At 59.7% G+C, this 14,405-nt stretch overlaps 2 protein-coding genes across 4 annotated transcripts; both read left to right on the forward strand.

Moving 5' to 3' along the window:
- The first annotated feature begins 977 nt into the window (after window positions 1–977).
- Window positions 978–5,261, forward strand: KRT19 (keratin 19). The gene is made up of 6 exons (XM_045781711.2): window positions 978–1,490; window positions 3,580–3,662; window positions 3,902–4,058; window positions 4,353–4,514; window positions 4,626–4,751; window positions 4,868–5,261. Exons 1-6 carry the CDS (start codon window positions 1,050–1,052, stop codon window positions 5,120–5,122), a joined length of 1,224 nt encoding a protein of 407 aa, XP_045637667.1. The 5' UTR covers window positions 978–1,049; the 3' UTR covers window positions 5,123–5,261.
- Window positions 5,262–10,118: 4,857 nt separating this feature from the next.
- Window positions 10,119–14,326, forward strand: KRT15 (keratin 15). 3 transcript variants are annotated; one of them, XM_087854397.1, is made up of 9 exons: window positions 10,119–10,338; window positions 10,378–10,661; window positions 11,562–11,644; window positions 11,770–11,926; window positions 12,407–12,568; window positions 12,655–12,780; window positions 12,975–13,195; window positions 13,504–13,529; window positions 14,014–14,326. In XM_087854397.1, exons 1-9 carry the CDS (start codon window positions 10,119–10,121, stop codon window positions 14,103–14,105), a joined length of 1,371 nt encoding a protein of 456 aa, XP_087710523.1. In that variant the 3' UTR covers window positions 14,106–14,326. The 3 variants fall into 3 exon arrangements, with proteins under 3 accessions (XP_087710523.1, XP_087710522.1, XP_045637665.2); XM_087854396.1 differs by having other exon boundaries at window positions 10,119–10,661; window positions 12,975–13,207; XM_045781709.2 differs by having other exon boundaries at window positions 10,119–10,661.
- Window positions 14,327–14,405: the final 79 nt, after the last annotated feature.

The following is a 14,405-nucleotide window of genomic DNA, read 5'->3' on the forward strand; positions in this document are numbered from 1 at the left end:
TCCTTCCAGGTGCTCACAAGGAGGGAGGGAACCCGTCTCATTTTCGTCTCTGGGTGGCAGGTGCTAAATGTCTCATGGGCAAGTTATTTGCCTCCTTTAGGCTCAGATCACGATTTCAGTAAATCTGTGTTGAGTGAATGCATGATTTTGGGGCTGGAGGTTGGGGTGGTCCTGGAGGGGTGAGAGGCCCCCAGTGGGGGCCTGCCCCAGGTGGGTGGGGTCAGGCTTGAGCTTAGGGTTGCCAAGAAGTTCTTCATAGTCCAGCCACAGAAGCCTGCAGAAACTTCCTGCAGCAGTTTTCAGGAGCCCATGGTCACCCCAGGGCTTTGCAGGGCTCCAGCAGGGCGGGGCAGCTTTGTCTCAGGAGGCCAGCCGCCAGAGCACCCTCCTCTGGGGGACTGAGAGGAAGTCAGGGTGTGGGTGATCCCCAAGGGGCAGGCTCTGAGAGCCTGTAATTCCAAGTCGGGGGTAGGAATTTCCTGAATGTGCTGGAGGAAAGTGTTTAACTCGGATCCCCAGGAAGGGGCTTCAGAACATAATTCCAGAGGGGGTCTCTGAGTGATGGGGGGTTGAAGGGAGGACGGGGTGTAGGAGTCTACTTTCAGGGGGACTTAATTCCTGGGGGTTTCAAGCCTTGGTTAATGTTAAGGGCTTCACGGGGGAGGGTCAGAATGTGAATGAGGGTGTCTCCGTGTGTGATGCGGGTGAAGAAAGGAATGAGTGTGCTAGGAGGTGAGGAGTGTGCAGTCGGGGCTCAGGGCTCGGGGCTCTGGAGTGGGCTGGGGCGGGGCAGTTCTCCGCAGGGGCAGGGCCGCAGGAAGGAAGAGCTGGGGGTAGAGCCACCGGGAACCGACCAATGGGGAGGGTGCCCGTATTTGCACCCAGGAGCCTGCAAATTCCTCGGGGCTCAGATATCCGCCCCGACTCCCTCCCACCTCTCCCTCCCTCTCCCGCCCGCCCCGGACATAAAAGGCGGCAGGTGAGGCCCTCGCCACTCCTCTCGCCGTCCGCTGCTCCTCTGACCGGTGTCGCCCGAGTCCTCCTTCGCTATGACTTCCTACAGCTATCGCCAGTCGTCCGCCACCTCGTCCTTCGGGGGTCTGGGCGGCGGCTCCCTGCGCCTCGGGGCGGGAGGTGCCTTCCGCGCGCCCAGCATCCACGGGGGGTCGGGCGGCCGCGGCGTGTCTGTGTCCTCCGCCCGCTTCGTGTCCTCGTCCTCCGGGGGCTACGGCGGGGGCTACGGCGGGGGCTTCGGCAGCAGCCTTGCGGGCGGCCTGGCCCGGTCCGACGGGCTGCTGGGGGGCAATGAGAAGCTCACCATGCAAAACCTCAACGACCGCCTGGCCTCCTACCTGGACAAGGTGCGCGCCCTGGAGGAGGCCAACGGCGACCTGGAGGCGAAGATCCGTGACTGGTACCAGAAGCAGGGGCCCGGGCCCGCCCGCGACTACAGCCACTACTTCAAGACCATCGAGGACCTGCGGGACAAGGTGGGCGGCGGCCCAGCTGCGGGAGGTGCACCTGCCGCGCAAACCCAGCCCCGCGGGCCGGGCGAGGCCCGAGGAGCGACGGCAGGCACTGGAGCCACCACCCGGCGGGGCGGGAGCTAGCCCGGGAGCTAGCCCGTTAGGACGTGGGAGGGCCGCAGGGTGGGGCAGAGAGCAGGGGGCAGGTGAGGAGGGGCAGGACAATGGGCAGGAAGTGGATGTCCGGCTGTCCGGGAAGGGGGCGGGTTAGTGGGGTGGGTGGGGTGTGCAGAGGCGGCGTGGTGGGGGGGCTGGTGGGTGGGGAGGCCTGGGAGAGAGGGTCCGAAGGAGTGGGAGTAGATGATGGGACAAGGCTAGGGGCTGCCCAGAGGCCTTGGCCCGGGCTGCAGTCGCAGCAGGGACAAGGAAGAATTTGGCCGGAGAGGAATGCAGTCCACCCGGGCCAAACCTACCCTCTGCTGCCCCCGGCATGGGCCCCTCGGCATTCTTTTCTCTGGTGGGGCAGGTCTGGTTTCCATCGTGCTCAGGCTGAAACCCCTCCTGCCCTGCCCCGCGGGGGTGGGGGCGCGGGCACACGTATTTAGGAACTTCTAGGAAGAATGGGAGGGGACAAATGCTAATAGCCTAAGGACCTGGTAAAGGCCAGACACACGTACAAGCAGAGCCCCCTCCCCCCCATCCTTTTCAGCAATAGTTTTTTGTGGGTGGAGAGTCCTGGGGTTGGGGGTGCTGGAGGCACAGGTCTAACAGGGAGCCCCTAAGGGTATGCAGGGTGGGGCTTGGTCTCCACCTTCAGGGAAAAGCTGGGAGCTCTGTCCCCAGAAATGTATCAGAAGCCAGTGGGATATTTAATGATCCCGCATGCTGGGGCTCCAAGCTCGCAGCTCCGCACAATGTTGCCCAGTGCCTGCCATGTGGCCGGCGTGGTGCTGGGTGCCAGGGGCATAGAGCAGATAGACCAGACCGTGGACAAGGAGGGACAGCTGGAGTTGGAAACAAAGTAGGATACTGCTTACACACTTCAAAAATTGTAACTTAACCATCAGAAATACATTATACCATGTACCTTCACCCATTTTCTTTCTGTCATACACACACCCAAAACGGAAGCAAAACTTTATTTACTTATTTTAAGATTTATTTATTTATTTGAGAGAGAGAGAGAGAGAGAGAGAGAGAGCAGGGTGGTGGGAGGGACAGAGGGAGAGGGAGAGAGAGAATCCTCAAGCAGACCCCCCCACCGTGTGAAGCCCTATGCGGGGCTCCATCCCAGGACCCTGAGATTGTGACCTGAGCAAAAAATCAAGAGTCAGCTGTTCAACCAGCTGAGCCACCCAGGCGCCCCAGCAAAACTTCCTTGAAACAATTCTTAATCGTACTGTGGGTGATCTCTTCCCATATTTTATATTCTGTTCAGGTTCATTAAAAAACTCTGCAAATGATCTCTGAGTACAATGACTAGTGAGTCATGACTTGCTCTTTGAAAACATGAACCCAAGTACCTTAATCAATGGTGGGAACATGGCCATCACAGCAGAGGGACCTCAGATGGGAGCGAACGTGGACAAGAAATCCTGAGCTTCATTTCCCGCCTCTATGACATAGGCATACCCACTGACCTGGCATGAACGATGGGGTGCACAGTGCTTGCCACATAACTGATGTTCAACAAATGGGAATTCCCTTTCCTGAGGCAGAATGTGCTTTGAATGGGGCTACGGACAAAAGTACCCCAACACTTTGTTTGGTTTGCAAATCACTAGAGTCTGCCTCCCTTAAGACCATTTAGAGTTTCCTTGGGGACAGGCCTCAGACACTTTCCTCCCAGTCTTACCTCCCGGCCCTCCCACCCCCATCCCCTACCCCCTGGCTCAGCGTCCCTGACGATGGTTTCTCCTGCTCCAGCTCCTGGGCATGGACTGATTCCAAGACCTCCCAGAGAGCCGGCCACTGGACAGCTGAGACATGGCTGGGGCTTTGGTCTCTAGGGGGTAGAGGCATACTCATTGGCTCTCCTCGCTCTTCTAGGAAGAAAGGGGTGGGCAGTGCCATATACTAAGCTGGTGCCAACTTCCTGCCTCTTATCTTCCAGATTCTTGGTGCCACCATCGAGAACTCCAAGATTGTCCTGCAGATTGACAATGCCCGTCTGGCTGCGGATGACTTCCGAACCAAGTGAGTATGTGTTTGCCTTGGAGAGCCGCAGAAGCCAGGGCAGGGAAGGAGGGGCAATCCCAGACCCTTTGGGGGCTCAGTGCCGTGGGGGGAATAGACTCTGTCCTCACTCACCCCAGTTGGCCTCAAGCCCCCCCCCCCCGCCCCCACCATGGACTCCTGAACCCTGGGGGAGATGGGGGAAGTCTTCAGAGGTTCAGAGGAAATGCTGGCCTGACTACACCTGTTTCCTCTGAAAGGTTTGAGACGGAGCAGGCCTTGCGCATGAGCGTGGAGGCCGACATCAACGGGCTGCGCCGGGTGCTGGACGAGCTGACCCTGGCCAGGACCGACCTGGAGATGCAGATCGAAGGCCTCAAGGAGGAGCTGGCCTACCTGAAGAAGAACCACGAGGAGGTGGGTTTCAGGCTGGGCCTTCTGTCCATCCGACCCCAACTTCCCAGGGCGGAGGACACTTTTTTATCCTGTATCCTTTTGAGGATGACCACACTTGCGGCACCCTCGGTGTGGCCCGGGCTGTGGAGCAGGGCTCCTATCCCAGCAGTGGAAGGTGCTAGTCTGGCTCTTGGTGCTGGCTCCAAGGTCTGCACCTGAACCAGCCCCTTTCCGTCTGGGGGATGGGGGAGTGACCTGGCCCAGGCCCAGCAGGCTCTGGGCTCTGACACGCCCTTCTCTGCTGTGTCTTTCCAGGAAATCAGTGCCCTGAGGGGCCAGGTGGGTGGCCAGGTCAGTGTGGAGGTGGATTCCGCTCCGGGCATCGACCTTGCCAAGATCCTGAGTGACATGAGAAGCCAATATGAGGTCATGGCTGAGAAGAACCGAAAGGATGCCGAAGCCTGGTTCACCAGCCGGGTACGCAGGGGATAGCAGGTGTCCTTTGGAGAGGCGGCAGGGAGAGAGGGCTTCATGCTGTCTGGCAGAGGGCTGCTGCAATGCTTAGTCCTTCTGCCTCCTCTCTTGCAGACTGAGGAGCTGAATCGAGAGGTGGCCGGCCACACGGAGCAGCTGCAGATGAGCAAGTCGGAGGTCACTGACCTGCGGCGCACCCTCCAGAGTCTGGAGATCGAGCTGCAGTCTCAGCTAAGCATGGTCTGTACCCCCCTGCCCTGTGGGATGCAGCCTGGCGCAGCCTGGGTCGTGGCTGTGCCCGTGCCCTCTCTGGGAACCAGTCTCCGCTGAGTCTCTCTCCCTCTCCCTGCCCTCAGAAAGCCGCCCTGGAAGGCACTTTGGCGGAAACAGAGGCCCGCTTTGGAGCCCAGCTGGCCCAGATCCAGGCTCTGATCAGCAGCATGGAAGCCCAGCTGAGCGATGTGCGTGCGGACACCGAGCGGCAGAACCAGGAGTACCAGCAGCTTATGGACATCAAGTCGCGGCTGGAGCAGGAGATCGCCACCTACCGCAGCCTGCTGGAGGACCAGGATGCCCACTACAACAACCTGCCCACCCCCAAGGCTCTCTGAGTCCGCCAGCCTCCTGGGCTTCCTGCTCTCCTGCAGAGGGGATCCCTTGGGTAGGGAGGGGAGGATTTGGGAGGAGAGGGACCCTACCCCTGGCTCTTACCCCTGACCTGCCAATAAAGTTTTATGGCTCGAAGAAGGATGTTGGGTTTGTTTTTTCGGCTCGTAGAGATGGGCCAGAACTTCTTGGTCCTGTTTCGGTTTTATCTGGATCGGAGTGCACCCTGTCCCAGGAGTGGGGAGGGAGGTGCCCACCAACTCCTGCTGGTAGGGTAATTCCTGTTTGCAGGACTCTTCGTTTATCTCACCTGTTCCTGAAAACAATCCTGTGAAACAAGCATTGTCCCCCCCCCCCCCGCTTTTTTTTTTTAAAGATTATTTATTTGAGAGCGAGCGAGCGAGCATGCATGAGAGCAAGCCCGTGTGAGTGGGGGGGGAGGGGCAGAGGGAGAGAGTCCCCAAGCAGACTTCCTGCTGAGCACGGAGCCCAACGCAGGGCCAGATCCCAGGACCCAGGAGAGCATGACCTGAGCCGAAACCAAGAGTCGGAAGCTGAACAGACTGAGCCACGGAGGCGCCCCGCATCGCTCCCTTTTTACTGTGGGTCAGAGAGGTGAAGTGGTTGGTTGTATACGTAACTCTTCTCATGTGGCAAAGCTGGGATTTGAACTGTGGTTTTTTTTTTCAGATTTAGTTTTCTTTCCATTTTAGTCCCTCAAGGGTTGTATTAGTGTGTCTGAAATGAATGTTTAATTGAGCACTTAGTATGTACCATTTGATCAAACAACCCTAAAAGGTAGTATGAGTAGCATCTTCGAGAGCAAGAAACAGGTTCAGAGAGGTTAAGTAACTTGTTCAAGGTCACACAGTGACTTCATGGCAGAGCCAGGACCAGAAACCAGGTTTCCTGATTATGAGCCCGTGGTGCCACCCCGGAGCCCAGTCTCCTGGGATTGGTACTTCTTGTGCCAGGTGCTCAGTACCTACCAGTCTTGCTCCGTGTGAGGGTCTAGGACTGGGATCCCCTGGGGCAGTTCCTTTTGATACATTGCTCCATCTAACTGAAAGAGAGCCTGGGGCTTTGGGGGTCAGAGCCTGAGTAATGGGGGCAGGCATCCCACTAGGAGGGCCGAAGAGGGTGTACCTGTCGGTGTGTATCAGCGTGCGTGCATGCACTAACACATTCGTCCATCCCTGGGCAGCCCCACATAAGCCCCTTACGCCCACCAGCTCATACCTGGGCCCAGAGCCTGGAATGGGACCCAGCGGTGACCCGGACCTCCCGTACAGACCCCCGACCTGGCTTGCCTGAGGCTGGTCCCAGGCCAGCAAATGAACTTGAGTCCCAGCTTCCCGGTCTAACTCTGCCCTTGTGTGGGTATGGTCTTGCCCCTGTGGTTTCCAGGACGGCTGCCAAGAACTGAGGCCAATTAAAGGTAAATAAGTAGTTCCACTTCCCCTTGGCCGAGAGGTTCAGGCTGAGTGGGTTGGTTAGGTCCCATGAGTCTGCCCAATCCTGTGATGGGGGCGGGGGGGGGGCGCGGCAGTGAGGAACCCTCCACCCCATGTCCCCAGGAGGTCTCCTGGAGGGGAGCGCTTGGCTCTGTGAGTGCCCGGCGCTGTGCGCGAGGAGGCTGTGACCCATTCGTCCCCTGCACTAGGCATCCTGAGTAGGTGTCCTTTCTGCCACTTTCCCGTGGGTCTTAGAGATCTTCCTTCACTTGCTTTGGGTCACAGAACTGGGGACCCCAGAACCCAGCTCTGCCTTCTCGCCCTGGGCCCGGAGCCCCTTCTGCCACCTCCCTAGCTATTCTGCTGTGGCCTCCAGCACCCACAGCCCCACTCTCCCTCTTAATTTTAGAGGCCTGGCTCACCCCCAGCCTGGGACTGCCCAGAGATTTTTGTCTCCTGTTCATGAAAGCCTCTGTTGTCACAGCTGAAACCCTCCCCTATGCCCCAGAGGCCCCAGGAATGTGGCCGTGGGGCGGGGTCTGGGCCCACACAGGTGGGGCAGGTGACTGGGTCCTAGGTCTGGGTGTCAGGAATGAAGCCTTCCTTTGTGTGTTTGTGTGTGGCGGGAGAGGCAAGCGCAGGGACACTTTCCTGTCTCAGTCTGCGAGCTGAAACCAGGGGTGCTGTGTTGACAGAGGCTGGGATGGAGGAAAGGGAGAGGGAGGGAAGGAGAGAGAAGGGGAGGGAATTCAGGGGGTGGGTCTTTCCCTCCCTCCTGGTCCTTGTGACCACTTCAGTTTGCAGAGCCTTTCCTGTCAGTCATAGGCATAGCTCCATCCCCGTGCGGCAGGCTGGGCAGGGGTTATTTCCATTTTCTGGGTTGGTAGACTGAGGCTGAGAGAGGCGGCTGGATTACTCAGAGAGCCACATACCTAAGAGAGGAGGAATTATCCGGGCCCTAGGACTTGTGCTCTCTCTGTCCCCATCATCTCCCTGGGGAGTGGGGAGGGGAGGGCGGATCTAGGGAGACCACCCCTCCATGTGTCATCCGATGCTCACTGGGCCCTGTAGCAGGACTCAGTGTTAACGGCTCCATTTTTTTTCTTTTAGTGCATTCTGGTGAAAGACACACGTAATTTACCATCTTAGCTGTGTTTAAGTGGACAGTTCTGTGGCCTTAAGTCCGTTCACATTACGGGGCCACCAGCATCACCATGCATGCTCGGGACTGTGTCCATCTTGTAAGACCGAAGCTCTAAATCTGTTAAACAGTAACTCCTGTGATTCCGACTACCCTAAGCGCCTCCTGTAAGTGGCAAAATGGCCCAATGTTAAGTCGGGAGCCTGGCTCGGAGAGGTAGAGTCACACCCAGAGGTGGAGTCCAGCCCAGGCTTTTCCCCTGGGCTGCACATCCCATCCCAAGGACAGAAAGGCCCCGGGGATGGCGTCTCTGCAGTGGGCAAAGGACAGAAACTGGCACAGCGTCATGGGCGTGCTGCCTGGGGCAGGGCCCTGGGCTGCAGCCTGGGCCGGAGCCAAACAGACCTGGGCCCCACCTTTGCCCAGCCTCCCCACCTGGTGCTAATGAGCGGCACCAAGTGGCCCAGACCTTGAGCTCACAGGAGCTGTTTGCACTGGAAACAGGGATTTGTGACTGGGGCAGCTGCCACGCCAGCAGGGGCCTGATAGTGTACGAAAGCCACCTCTGGAGGGGTGCTGGAGGGGAGTCAGGGGGCAGAAGAGGGGCTGGCTGGGGCCCAGCCCTCCCTCAGCCTGGGGTGATGGCGTGTAATTGTTCCCCTGTTAATTGCTGGGGCCGTGATGTCTGCAGAGGCTTTAATGAGCTGTGGCTGATCTGAGTTTGATTATTTTTCTTTTGGAGGAAAAGACAATACCCTCTCACCCATGAGACAATACCGCACTGTCTGCGCCCCGCGCTCAGAGACCCGGCTCAGGCACCTCAATCCACCTAGGCCTGCCGTCCTTCTCGCACCGCCCCGGCTCGGACGGGAACCCCAAGTCCTGGGCCCCACTGTCTGCTTCCTAGAAGATGGGGAGGTGGGAGGAGGCAGGCTGGGGGCTCTCGGCCTCACGTGGAAGCTGAGAGTGCCCCTCACGCAGGAACACATCCAGGGCTTCACAGGTAGTCATTGATGGAGCCAGGATTTGAACTGGAGCCTGGGGGACTACGGAGCTCTATCTGCCTCACTGCGCTTCAGCCCTGGACCAGGTGTCCTCCTGACTCTCCGGATCAGCCTTGCTTCCCTCCCCAACCCCCTGGCTCTCCCGAAGCCCGGAGCTGGGCCAGAGGCCAGGCTGTGTCTCCAGGTGGTACTGCCCACAGGTATCACGTATCCCTGAAAGCCGGCCCCTGCGCTGGCGGCTGAGAAAAGGGCTCTCCTGAGTGTTCGGCTCCCCTCTCTGGCCTCAGCGTCCTGCTCTGAGAAGAGGTGTCTTCCAGTCTGCCTGCCAGGCCTCCCTGAATCCTCCCTCCCGACACTCAGGCACGTAGAGCCCTCTGGGTCGGGTCCCTCCCCGGCCCCAAAGTGCTTGACAGGACAAACGGAGTTAATCTGGCCCTGCTCTGCAGGGACATGCCTCTCTCTGGAGAAGGCAGGGGCTTTCTGGACCGTTCTCCAGTCTTATCTGCTGAGGTTTGCCCCAACGTGTCCCAGGAGCAAGCAAAGGTTCAGTGACATGTGCAGTTGGCAGGTGTCGGGATTATCCATCAGTTGCTTGTCAGCCCCGAGCCTCCTGGCCTTTGGGAGAGTGCCAGTGCGATGGGGCTGGGGGGAGCTGGGTGGGGAGGGGAGGAGAGGCTGCAGGAGGAGAGTCCTGCAGCATCAGGCAAGTGACAGATGCAGGCTTCTCTGATCACCTTAGCTGCAACTTGACTCATGACCCCACTCTCCTGTCTTCAGCCTGTCCCCATGGGCCTTTCCTGCCCCATGCCTGTGCCTCTGCCCACCCATCCCCCCAAGGCCACCGCTCTCCCTGGGCCTTGCAGGCTCACACGTGGGGTCTGTGAGTGGGGAGTGGACTCCCAAACTGAGAGCGGGGAGCTGGCCGCCTTGGTGTGGGGGTCCTGGACTGGTGGCCGCAGAGAGGTCCGGAAAGAGCAGATCTGGCTGGAGCTGCTCCCACCCTGCAGGCGGAGGCCTGGGAGCTGAGGAGTGATCCGAGTTTGCTTCCCGCTACTCTTGCTGTTCTCCCTGAGTGCAGAGATGAACCTGCCTTCCAAGTGTTAAAACCATGGCCCTGGGGCAAAACACCATTCATTCTGAATCATCTCTTTTGTTGTACTGAAAAAAAAGACAGAAAGAAAAGAGAAACTGCACATTAGCCCCGCAGAGGTGTGCAGGCAGTTGTGTTTGAACACAGGAGTTGGCTTCCCTTTGGGGGAGGAGACGCGGTCCCACAACACCCTCGGAGGGGTATATAAGGAGCCCCAGGCTGGGGGGTGACCGGGCAGTGCTCTGCGCTCAGCCCAGCCTGCGCCTCCCCCAGCGCCTCTGTGCGAGCAGAGGACTCGCCAGCTGCCCGGCCATGAGTACCACGTTTCTGCAGACCTCTTCCTCCGCCTTTGGGGGTGGCTCTACCAGGGGGGGTTCCCTCCGGGTTGGGGGAGGCGGCTTTGGTGGGGGGAGTCTCTGTGGGGGCGGTGGAAGCCGCAGTATTTCTGCTTCTTCTGCTAGGTTCGTCTCCTCGGGGTCAGGAGGCGGCTATGGGGGAGGCATGAGCTGCGGCTTCGGTGGAGGGGCTGGGAGTGGTTTCGGCGGAGGGGGCTTTGGAGGTGGCCTTGGAGGGGGCTTTGGAGGTGGCCTCAGTGGTGGCTTTGGTGGGGGTTTTGGCGGTGGCTACGGTGACTACGGGGGTGGCGATGGCGGCCTCCTCTCCGGCAACGAGAAGCTCACCATGCAAAACCTCAACGACCGCCTGGCCTCCTACCTGGACAAGGTGCGCGCCCTGGAGGAGGCCAACGGCGACCTGGAGGTGAAGATCCGGGACTGGTACCAGAGGCAGAGCCCCAGCAGCCCAGAGAGGGACTATAGCCCCTACTTCAAGACCATTGAGGAGCTGCGCGACAAGGTGAGTCCTCGCGTGTCGGACGGGGAGACGGGAACAGGTGGCTGGTGCCTGCACGCGTCTGTGACATCCGTGCTCTTGCTGCTTCAAGGAAAGCGTTCCCTGCCCGGGCGGCGACTGTTGGTGTGCAGCTTGGAGAGCAGGGAATGCTTTCCAGGTGTGGATGCCGGCACACACCCGCTCAACTTGGCATTGTGGGAGATCCTGGGCCTCCCAGGGGATCCCAGTGGGGGCGGGGAGGGTTGTCCCAGTGCGGGTGTGACACACGCCCTGCAGGGCCCTGCACCAGGTGCCGTTTTGCTTCTTTACAAGAACGGTAAGTGTCGCCCCAGGAGCCCTGAATGCCAGGACCACTGGCCTCACCCTTTGAGGATATCTTTGGGGCCAAAAGCAGTACTGGGACTTCGGAGACATACAACCCATGATGTACTCTGCCAGCCACTTGCTCACCCTTTCAGCTCACCTGCACCAGTTCCCTGAGCTGTGTGCCTTCCTGACCTGCCCTCCAGGTTGCTCCTGGCTGTGGGATGTTCTGTGGGTCCATGGCTGTGTCCAGGTGTGCAGGAGGCTAGTGACCAGGGCCGGCTGGTGGACTCCCCCTGACAGGGCTGTTGTCAGAGCCCACTGAATCCCACCCCAACCCCTCCTGGCCAGGCAATATCCACAGGGGAGTCCAGGCACTCGGGGCTCCTTGGTCTTCCATGCCCTGGAGGCAGGAAGGGTGGCTTGGGGGCAGAGCAAGTCGTGGGCACTTGCAGGAACGCTGAACTCTGCCCTGGGGAGCCTACAGGCTTCTGTTGCTGGGGAGACTGTCAGCCAGGGGTCTGACCTGGGGCGCAGGGTGGGGAGAGCAGCAGGGAAGACGGAACAATGCTCTAGGCACCGACTCCCTGTCTCCTGCAGATCCTGGCGGCCACCATCGACAACTCCCGTGTCATCCTGGAGATCGACAACGCCCGGCTGGCAGCGGATGACTTCAGACTCAAGTATGCTCCTGCCTCCTTCTCCCCTTCTGGATTCCCCCCTTTTCTCAGCCTTCTTCTCCCTCCTCCGGCTCCAACAGCCCAGACCTCTTGCCCTTCCTTACTCTGGCCTCCCTTTCTCTTCCCAGGTATGAGAACGAGCTAGCCCTGCGCCAGAGCGTGGAGGCCGACATCAACGGGCTGCGCCGGGTGCTGGACGAGCTGACCCTGGCCAAGACCGACCTGGAGATGCAGATCGAGAGCCTGAACGAGGAGCTGGCCTACCTGAAGAAGAACCACGAGGAGGTGGGTGCCGGCAGGGGCTGCTGGTGGCCGGAGGCAGAGTGGGGTCATTGGCTCCTCCTCCTAGTTGGCTGAAGGGCTTAGTGGTTCAGATATGCTCCCCTCCACCAAATCAGGGGTCCCCATGGAGAGCAAGGGGTACTATCCTTTGGGGACCCAGGCCCCTTTCCTTCTCAGATCCATAGCCAGACCAGGTGGTCAGTGTGACCTGCTGTCCTGATCTGTTTCATGAGCTCAGACAAGGGCCCTACTGTCTTGGGGTCCTCCCGTAGCACCTAGCAAGGAAGAGAGGCCCTCTGAGCCAGGGGCCCATGTGATGGCACCTCTTCACGTTCAGTGGGAAGCAGAGGATGGGGGTGGGGACAAGGAGCTCGAAGGGTGTGTAGTGAGTTACGGGTGAAGCCAGGATGGGCCAGTGGGAGCCCAGACTCTCAGCTCTCCCTTCCGCCCTCTGTCCCTTAACGGGCCCTGACCACCCTGCAGGAGATGAAGGAGTTCGGCGGCCAGCTGGCAGGCCAGGTCAGCGTGGAGATGGACGCGGCACCGGGCGTGGACCTGACCCGTGTGCTGGCCGGGATGAGGGAGCAGTACGAGGCCATGGCCGAGAAGAACCGGAGGGACGCTGAGGCCTGGTTCTTCAGCAAGGTGGGCCTGACCTCGTGGCCCCGCCCCAGCTCCCCAGGTCTCCCAGGACGCCTGTGGGCCTCACTTGTCTTGTGTGGGACCCACAGACAGAGGAGCTGAACAAGGAGGTGGCCTCCAACACAGAGATGATTCAGACCAGCAAGACGGAGATCACAGACCTGAGGCGCACGCTGCAGGGGCTGGAGATCGAGCTGCAGTCCCAGCTCAGCATGGTAGGGGTTCCCTGCCCCCCACCCCCCCACCCCAGGGCGGCCTGGCCACTCCCACCGTCCAGGGCTGGTTAAGTCTTGGCTTCCCAAGCCCCATCCGAGGGGGTTCTCTGCGCTCCATTCAACGCCAGTCCGCACGCCCGCGGCAGCTTCCTTCCTGCCCTGACGGGGTGTCTGTCCATCTGTTGGCCCTCCAGAAAGCCGGGCTGGAGGGTTCGCTGGAGGACACGGAATGCCGCTACGCCTCGCAGCTGTCCCAGATCCAGGGGCTCATCAGCGGCCTGGAGGCCCAGCTGAGCGAGCTGCGCAGTGAGATGGAGTGCCAGAACCAGGAGTACAAGACACTGCTGGACATCAAGTCGCGGCTGGAGCAGGAGATCGCCACCTACCGCAGCCTGCTGGAGGGCCAGGACGCCAGGCAGGGGCGAGGGCGCAGGGGGAGGAATGAGGGAGCAGCCGGCTGGGGTTGGGGTGGAGAGTCGTCTTACGTGGACAGCAGTGGGACAGCACAAGGAAGCAGATGGCGTGCTATTATAGATCAGAACTTATCTGCTGAGGGGTGGCAGGTCTGGACAGGCTCTCGGGATGTCCCAGCCTCTAGAGACGTCAGATGTGCGGCTGGTGGTGGGGGGCGCTGGAGAGGATTGCTTAGCCAGCCACCGGGGCCTGCCTTAGGCAGACCTGGGCTCGTGCCCTTCTCTTATATCTGCATTCCCTCTCTTTCAGGATGGCTGGCATTGGCACCAGAGAAGGTAAGAAGGCTTCACTCTTCCCACAGGGGGTGGCAAGGGGAGCTATCGAAGCCACTATTCCCCCTGGAATGGGGTAGAAGGAGAAAGACGTCAAACATGCCAGTGGGGAGGGGACATGCCCATTCCAGGCCATACCTCTTCCTCAGCCCCACTCTACTGGAGATTTATTGAGAACCTTCCAGGTTGAGCAGGCTTTGGCCGGGGTATAGCTTCCCCCAGTCCCCACCTTCCTGCACCCAATGGTAAGAAGCCCCCAATCCTTTCCTGCTCATCTGTGGTTAAATCCCTGACTTTCTTGCTCGCTGCGGGACGTAACTGCCACCACCCACCTCTATGATGAGTGATTCAACGCCAGACCTCCTGGCCAGCGGCCATTCTCAGGGGTGCTGTCCAGTTCTCCCCGAGCTCAGCCAAGGTCCTGACTGCCTTGGGAGCAAGAACAGCAAGGGTCCCCCACTCTAAAGCTTGCTCCTTCTTTCCACAGCCTCGCTGGGAGGCAGTGGCGGCAAAGTTCGCATCAACGTCGAGGAGACAGTGGATGGGAAGGTGGTTTCTTCTCGCAAGAGAGAGGTCTGAGTGCCCGGTGCCGGAGAGACGTCCCTCGTCACCTCCACCCTTCCCAGGCTGAGTGGAGCACTGGCTAGAGGGGCCAGAAGAGCAAACCCCAGTCCCCTCCCCTTGTTGGGTGCTTGGCATGCTCCCCCTCCCCTCCAGCTCTCCATCTGCTTTTGAGCAGGGACGGGCAAGATGTCGCTGGGTTGGGTAACAAGCTCGTTTGTACCGTGTCTGTCCATGCAATAAAGAATGGCTTTTCCTTTTGCAAATATCTCTTGGTAGTATGTCAGTTTTTCTGGTTGGGGGCCTCTGTGGGCTTAG

The sequence above is a fragment of the Ursus americanus genome, chromosome 23, assembly GCF_024610735.1.
Source record: "Ursus americanus isolate L20-20 chromosome 23, mUrsAme1.1.p, whole genome shotgun sequence".
NCBI classification, from domain to species: Eukaryota; Metazoa; Chordata; class Mammalia; order Carnivora; family Ursidae; genus Ursus; species Ursus americanus.